Below are 9,149 nucleotides of genomic sequence, written 5' to 3'. Positions count from 1 at the left end.
GAAACATCGAATCCCACCAGTGACTTGCATCGGGGATAAACATAAACTTCGCACACTGGACCATTTGGGCATCAATGTAGTCTGTGAGTCGAGAACTTTGTTCTAACTTATAAAGTTATTCCTCAACAAATAGTGGACCAGATGCTCCATCGAAGGTAAGGGTTTATGCCTTCGAAAAATTTAATAATTAATTTTTTAATAAACGAGTAATCTCTACTCATTCACTCGTAGTCTTCTTCTAAGTCCTCCTCTGGGTTTTCCTCTTCTTTTCGCTAGTTTTGGTCACAATTGATAGTACGACTTCATCATTTGATATCACTACCTATTTGGGTTCCATGTGGGAGATAACATCATCGATCTTAGTCTCCCAATTACGGATACATGCATTGCGAAAACTTCAAAGTCAAGTTCATTAGGTTCACATTCTAAAATTTTGAGATTGCTTATTTTCTTATATAATTTTCATGATTTGTTTCTCACAAGATGAAAGAGTTTCTAGTAAATGACCTATTGCTTGTCAGTCACTAATCCTCATTCTTTACGTTTAGCCAATGTTGGTACATGTTTTGTATGTGATTGTCAATGTCTAACACATCTAGGTAAGTTCGGATATCTATCTCCTATTGACTAATATGGTTCCTTTCCCTTGAATTTTTTACTTTCCTTTGCCATTTGCGACCCATAAATTTAAGCTCTAGCCCAATAAATGTCTTTTGAATAACTCATTTTTTTTTCAAACTACATTTATCTTTACATAGAAGGTATACATAAATAAAAATATAAAATGTAGTGAAACATGGAAAACGTAACTATAGAATCATAACATGTTGCATAAGAAAGATTTTAATTTTGCTTAGCTAAACATACCTGGGTCGTAGGATGAGGTCGACTCATGGATGCGAGGTACCATGAGTGCCTTAAATATTTCATTTTTCTCATCTTCAAATTTTCTATTTGTACTTAAAATATTATTACTTAAAAAACGACGAGTCTACAAAATCGACTAAACTTGTGCTCTGATACCACACTGTAACGTCCCGACCCACATAGATCGAAACGTCACTAGATTAATTGTACTTTAACCTTAAATTTGTTTAACTTGTTTTTAACGGAAGGTATAATTTTTTTAATAATTTAATACTAAAAGAAAACAATTTCAAAAAAAAAAAATCGAATTCATTCATACTGTATATGCACTTCACATGTTGGATAAACGCTTACCGTATATGCAACATACCATATTTTTAGCATACTGCATTTGTATCATACCGTATTTTCAGCATACCGCATTTGTATCATACCGTGTATGCATCATACCGTATATGCATGTAACTACTATTGACGGGAAATTTTGTAAAACTTTAAAAGTAATATTGATATTTCTGTTTTTATCTCAAACGGTAATTATGAAAATAAATTTGTTTGTATAGCTATCGATCTCCAAACTACATCAAATTTTAATATAGAGTAAGAAACTCCTTATAATATGACATAGTCAAAAATTAGATTCCATTGGCGTCATACGAGGTATTAAAATATTTTTTCAAAACTCACCGCGAACCGATTGAAATGTAAACTGGTGCAGTTCACTTAAAATGACATATAAAATTCCACAGACCTCAAAACGACATGATTTCAAATTTATTATGAGCTAATCCATGAGACTATCAAATCCAACTGGATAGAAATTACAAGTAACAGTCGAGTTATGAAGTTTTGAAGTCAAGGCAGAAGCTGGAAAAACGGCTACGCTACCTAGTGCAGTTTACTTTATGCAACATATAAAATTCTACCGACATTGGATTGACATGATTCCAAGTTCATTCAATAGATAACTTATGAGGCTATCCAACGTCACTAGTTTTATATAAAAATACCAAGTAATGAAGGAGTTATGAATTTTTTAAAGACAAGGCAGAATATGAATTTTTTTTAAAGAGACGGCAAAACTTTAAATCGCCAACATATTTTTTGTAAACGGTGATTTGTAAATTTATTCCTATGACACATATCTACTTTCAAATATAATTTATTCGCAAAGAATGTTCGTAAAATAGATCCACACATGACATCCATAGAAATCTAATTTAAAGAAAATGTAAACATTTCATAATCAACTAAAGATATTAAATCACCGGCTTCTCCATGGCATGTCACATCATCCCTTTGCCATCATCCACACCCCAAGGAAAATCCATTCAACCTGTAGGAAAGGAATTAACCCATGAGTTTGAAACTCAATAGATATCATTGGTGTATTTTGTTGTCAAATTAAAAATTTCAAACTATAGATTCATACCATCGCACGTAGATGAATTTTGGGCAAAATCCAATTACTCTAGCATTATCATAACAGGTAGAGCCAGAGAATGATCATTCGAATTGTTGTAGTGCCGAAGCACCGTACCCAGAGGTACCATTTCATTCAAACATTTATCGAAAAATCAAATTTGAAAACGAAATAAGCACTTGTACCTCTATCTATCTTGAATTTTCTTGGATATCAAAGAACAAAATGTGCCTTTCTTCTTCTCACATTTGTTATTCTCTTAGCTTAAATTGACATAAAATATATTTTTTAAGAGAAAATAAGAGGAAATTAGGATTTGAAGATGGGTGTAGTGAAAAGCGAACTTCCACTTGTAACATTTCTTTTTAATGAAAAACTAAATGGGGGACTTGTATTATCATTAAATTTGTTAAGTTGGGTCTTTAACTAAGAATTTGAAGAGTTTTTAAGTCTAAAAAATAATTTATAAAATGTTTTATAAAAACATCTGCATGGTGATTCGAACATGGGTTGGCTATATGAAATACCATGTAAATGATGAAAAACCTATCGTTCGACCCAACTAACACCTAGAGGGGGGGTGAATAGGTGTTCTTGCGGAATTAAAAACTTTTTGAATAATTCATGCAACAAGTCACACAAATTATAATTTGTCCAGATTAATTCACATGCTTTATCTACCTATGTTGGATTACCATTGACAAGTAAATAAATTAAAGCGGTAAAAACACAATAAACATGTTGACGGAGAAACCCAACTGGGTAAAAACTCCGGGCACAAGCCAGTAGAGATTCACTATTGTAGAAACCAACTTACAGCACGTCAGACATCATTGACGCTCTCAATTTTCTGACCTCCTTGCTGTATGAACTCAAGACCCTCCTGGATTTTGCAGATCCGTGCTAAATCCCAGCCTTGTATAATTTCTACCTCCCGTGAATCGCCACGCACTCCAGCTCTTCAAGCAAATCCTTCCCGGATCTTCAAACTGATGATCTTCTGGAAGTTTAATTGGAGTTGTAAGATAGGTGTTTTGGTGTTTATGGATTTGATGTTTTTACTCAACAAGCCAAGGATTGGTATGAGAACAATGAAGGATTTCTTTGGCTTTTGATCCTTGGAGAGAATGATTTGGATTTTTGGTTGCCAAGGATTGAAAGAATATTCAAAGTGTTTTCAATGTGAATTTTCGGGTTAATGAACACGAATAGGACGTTTGGTATATATAGAGGTTGATATATGGTAATGTGAAGCGTCAAACATTCGCGAGTGTTTAAAATTAGAATTGGCTAGGTAACACGGTCGCTCGAGTGAGGTACTGGCGAGCCTCGAGTGACATACCTTTCGCTCGAGCGACAGCTCAGCGTGAGTCCAGCGAAGTTGGTTCTGCAATTGTGGCTCGAGCGAGGTCAGGGCGAGACTCTAGCGAAATCAAAGCGCCGCTTGCATCTTCGAGGCATCCCACACAACCCTAGACCTAGCCTATAAACTTTAGTTAATTGCAACTCTAGTCCCTGAATTATTGGACATTAACAATTTGGTCATTGGCTTTACAATTTTGACAATTTGGTCCTTGGTCACAGATTTGCCAATTACATATTTTCCAACAAACTCCCCCTTTGGTATTCTGTGACAAAAACACATTTGACAGTCAAGGATAAAAAACAAATTGACTCCAAACTACCAATCTATTCTATCATATCAGCGATATCTTGTTGAATCTATTTCCTGAAAAACAAAACTCAAATACCACGTGAAAAAGCATGTGAAATGGAAACAGTAAATATAGACAAGATATAAATCATATATCATTAACCAGATTAAGAAGCAATAATAATGTATGTCTAAAACACCAAAAACAGACATTAAAATTGCCAAAACATCAAAAACTTAATCTAGTTATAAAATGATATATATACATCAACTTTATATCACAGTTATCAAAAAATAATTATCTGCTCCAATATCTATCCAATCTACTCCATATCAACTCAATCAATCTACTCCCCCTTTTTGTCACAAAGGGCCAAAGAAAAGCTAAAGCAACAAAACGAACTAAAAAGCAGCATCTCCAGCACTGGAAGAATCAGAACTACTCTCAGCACTCGTGCTCTCCTCTAAATGATCTCAAATCCAGCGCAACTGACGCTGACAGACAGCAAGAGCACGGCGAAACGTAGACATCTCGGCTGACTGACGCTCCGAAGCAGCACGTAACTGCGTGATCTCAACTATCATACGAGCCTGCTGCTCGATCAGTGTAGACATCTGACCCAGAAGCGGCACCATGGGGTCAACGGACAACGTAGCCACCCCAGGAACAGAAGTAGATGTCGAAGGACGGGAGGAGCTGAGCGGAATAGCCAAAGGAGGAGTGGGACGAGATGGAAGGAATACCCGAGAACCCCTAGTAAGTATATCAAAAATAGGATCGAGGGGCTCGGAACAATCAAAAGCATCAACAGCTGCAGCCGCCACTGTAGCCTGAGTAGAAGAAGAGGAAGACGGAATATGGGAACGACTCTGATGAATAGTTTGCTGTCCAATCGGACGTCCTATGCGAGGAGTCGAACCCTCGGGGAATGAAGCACCCAAAAATAAAGCAACTCTATGAATCAAGCAAGCATAAGGTAACTCGATCCGACCCCCCGGAGTACGAAACGAAGCTAGAATCTGCTGGAAAACAAAGCTGGGTAGGTCAATCGAGTCCCCGCGAAGGAGGGCATAGAGAAAGCGGGCCCGTCCCATGGGTAAGGAAGAAGTATGGGCTACGGGCCATAGGTTTGTGTAAAATATAGGGGTACATAGGATGGGTAATCTCTGGTATACCTAAGGCCTGAGCTACGGCAGAAGGTGTAACCCTAAAAGAATGACCTCGCAAAAATACCCTAAAGGACGACCCGTCAATAACGTGGATATTCGCATAGAATTCCTGAACTAGGAGAGGGGGTGGAGGTGATAGACCAACAAGCAAAGGCTCCTAACCCCGAGACACTAAAATGGCAGCTATATCTACGGGAAGGTCAGACAAAATTATCTCAAACTCCACGAGAACGGGGCATAAGGAGAACTGGGAAGGAAGACCTCCTGGGCTGTAGCAGAAATGAACCTCGATCGACTGTAAGAGGTCGAACCACTAGCCGGCTGGGAAGAGGGACGTGATCGCTTACGGGCCATCTGGCACACGTAAAGAGGCAAGAAATGAGTCACATGAAAAATGCACATGAAACGATGCAACGTGTCATGACACACCGTGTACACAAATGAGGCACAAAAGTGATACATCGAAAAACGCGATCGACCCTAAGAGCAAAGTCATCACGACTCGAAACCCAACTAAGAATATGCGTAAAGCCACAACGAAGCAAAAATGGAATGAGAAAAATACCCAAACAACCCTAAGGAAACAAGAAAATAGCTAGGGCATTGCATCGAACACGTGGCATGCGTCACTTCGGCACAAATTCCCAAGCACACACGAGACGCACCCACGCAACCAAGCACAACTCCACAATCTAGGCAACATGCTCTTCAAAATGAAACAAACCACATGCAAATCGGAGTTACGGAATGCAAGAACGAAGTCGACGAACATGGAAGAAAAAACAAGAAACACACTTAAAATAACCAACAAAGAATCACACAATGCGAGCTAAACTATGAATAAAAGTGCGAGAAATGGCAATCCATGAATCAAAGAGATGCAAGAGGCACAGAATCCATAAGAATTAAGCAATGATGCTCACAAAACCGAACAAACATGCAGAAAATGCAAAAACACAAAAAAAAAACGAAGAAAAAACAAGAAAAACTACCTCAAATGATGTTCAAGATGGAATTTTGATGTTGAAATCGGGTGTTAGTGCTTCGAATCGATCAATTACCAAGAATATTTGAAGAAATTGCAACACAAAAGAAGAAATGTATGTAAATATAGGGAGAAAAATGAAAAAATAATGCGCGAAATGAAGAATCAGAATTCAAATACCCACACTGTCGCTCGAGCGAGACGACAGCAAGACTCGAGCGAAAACAACACTGTTATTTTCGCTCGAGCGAACGGCACGCGAGCCTTGAGCGAAAACTCAAATTTCAAAAATAGCACCACAATTTTGAATTTTTTTAAAAAATGGCAGAACTCTTAGAAAATTACAAAATTAACCCTGAATTTCAAAATTTTGAAATGTGGAACGAAACAAGTATGTAACCGAATATGCAATCGAGCCCAACAATAAGCATAAAGTCACAAACCCAATAATCAGCATATATACAAAACGTAAGTCCACACAGAGATCAAATTACTATGGAGTAAAGTGTATACAGACCAACACCGTGAAGAGTGCCACGTAGTCCATGCAAGCGAGACTCAAAACCTTAAATTAGTGAGAAAGGACACGTGAAAACAACCAAACAAAGGTGTATGTCGACCTAGTGACAATCAAATCCAATACCACGAGGACCCAAATCAAATAGTACGATTGTCACACTTTTACTCCCCCTAACTGAATGATCTCATGTTTTTTTTTTTAAACAAACAAACTTAAGTGCAATGCTATCCTCATTAGGCGACATAGATGACCCCCGTAACGAACGTTGGGCTGGTGACTCCCAAGTCAGACGACCTTAGGGCACCAGGTTAAAAACCCCTCCGGCTTAATAGTTCGAGTCAAATAGGCCCCGAAGATAGTCAAAAGTTCGACAAAATACAATAAACGTGGGGAAAGACAATATGATCAGGTGACACTTGTCCCAGATCAAGTCAAATGGACACACACTCCTAAGCGTAGAAGATCACCATCCCAAGTCTCACCCAAGCGGTCAAGACTCACATACAGGACTACAGTGTGTGCTGTGCAAAGATGAATGACGAGTCATATACTCAAAACTCCACAGACAACGTGAACAATGATGGAACCTCAGACTCGTACATATGATGAATAATAGAGTTAGATTCTAAATGTAAATGCCAGAATCGAGACATAAAAGGCACACACATGAAAAATCCCTCCCCTTTTTTTTCATACATTTAAACACATAAACAAAAACAACAAATGAAGATGAAACAAACAAACAAAAATGCATCACACATACATAGGTCACATGCAAAGTACGAAGTGACTAGGTGCAAATGTGATGCAAGCATGAATATACAAGAACCCATGATCAAATAGGCGAGCTAACACCAACAGCCGTTCGAAGCGACTCAAACCTCAACCCATCTAGTGGTTTCGTAAGTAGATCAGCCAATTGATTATCAGTAGAGACATGGTCAAGAGAGACAACATGTGATTCAACAAGCTCTCGAATGAAATGATGTCGTATGTCAATATGTTTTGTTCGAGAGTGTTGAATGGGATTCTTAGAAATATTTATCGCACTCGTATTATCACAGAAAACAGTCATTGTCCCTTGACTAATCCCATAATCACTAAGCATTTGTTTCATCCAGAGAAGCTGAGTACAGCAACTCCCTGCAGCTATGTATTCGGCCTCTGCCGTGGATAAAGAAATTGAATTTTGTTTCTTACTTAGCCAGGCTACGAGATTGCTACCCATGTAAAAACAACCCCCAGTCGTACTTTTCCTATCATCTGCATTTCTGGCCCAATCGACATCGGAGTATCCAGCCAAATCAAGATTGGAATTCCTAGAATAGAATATCCCTAGATCCACTGTACCATTGATATACCTGATTATGCGTCTAACAGAGCTTAGGTGTGACTCTTTTGGATCTGCCTGAAAGCGAGCACACATTCCTACACTAAAGGCAATGTCAGGCCTAGTAGCTGTGAGATAGAGAAGACTACCTATCATGCTACAATATAGGGAACGATCTACACTCTTACGAGAAGGATCACGACCTAACTTTAAGCTAGTACTCATCGGTGTCCTAGTATGCTTCTTACTATCTAACCCAAATCGCTTAACGAGATCCTTAGCATACTTAGACTGTGAGACAAATAGTCCATCCTCTGTCTGTCATACCTGAAGTCCAAGGAAATAACTTAACTCCCCAACCATACTCATCTCGAACTCTCTTTGCAGACACTCAGCAAACTCAAACGCTAAAGACTCAAGAGGAGACCCAAAAATGATATCATCGACATAAATCTGAGCAATGGTAAAATTTTCTTCTATATGTCTAATGAATAAGGTCCTATTTGCACCACCTCGAGAGAACCCATGTTCTTCCAGATATGATGTAAGTCTCTCATACCAAGCTCTAGGAGCTTGTTTCATACCATAGAATGCTTTGTGAAGTTTGTAGACATAGTGGGAAAATTTTGGATCAACAAATCCCTTAGATTGTTCCACATATACTTCTTCCTGAAGAAGTCCATTCAAGAAGGCACTCTTAACGTCCATTTGATGCAACTTGAACCCTAAAGTATATGCAACAGCAAGCAGAATCCTAATAGACTCAAGTCGTGCAACGGGGGCAAAAGTCTCATCAAAATCAATCCCCTCTACTTGAGTATACCCCTGAGCAACTAATCTCGCCTTATTCCTAGTTATAGTACCTTGGTCATCTGTCTTGTTCTTAAAGATCCACTTGGTACCAATAACATTACAATTTTCAGGTCTGGGAACTAAGATCCACACATTATTCCTAGGAAATTGATTTAGCTCCTCATGCATCGCATTCACCCAACACTCATCACTAAGGGCCTCTTCAACTTTCTTAGGCTCTACCTGAGAAACATAGCTAGTGTATGCTAGATTGTTCAGTACTCTCCTACGAAGTCTCATCCCTTTATCTAGATCCCCAATAATATTATCCTTAGGATGACTAGACTTAACCCTAGTCGATGGTTCCTTAGGATTTTTATCTAGATTTTGTGAAAGTGTTTCCTTTTC

At 38.4% G+C, this 9,149-nt stretch overlaps 1 protein-coding gene across 1 annotated transcript; it reads right to left on the bottom strand.

Moving 5' to 3' along the window:
• Positions 1–5,324: 5,324 nt before the first annotated feature.
• On the bottom strand, positions 5,325–8,174 carry LOC111411272 (uncharacterized mitochondrial protein AtMg00810-like). The gene is made up of 3 exons (XM_023041821.1): positions 7,670–8,174; positions 7,067–7,140; positions 5,325–5,468 (listed from the first exon to the last, which is right to left on the bottom strand). The coding sequence occupies exons 1-3, from the start codon at positions 8,172–8,174 to the stop codon at positions 5,325–5,327; spliced, it is 723 nt and encodes a 240-aa protein (XP_022897589.1).
• Between the last annotated feature and the right edge of the window lie 975 nt (positions 8,175–9,149).

Source organism: Olea europaea, chromosome 15 (assembly GCF_002742605.1).
Source record: "Olea europaea var. sylvestris chromosome 15, O_europaea_v1, whole genome shotgun sequence".
In the NCBI taxonomy this organism is placed as follows: Eukaryota; Viridiplantae; Streptophyta; class Magnoliopsida; order Lamiales; family Oleaceae; genus Olea; species Olea europaea.
Note: the sequence above shows the minus strand (reverse complement) of the source record. Positions and strands in the feature narration are given on the sequence as shown.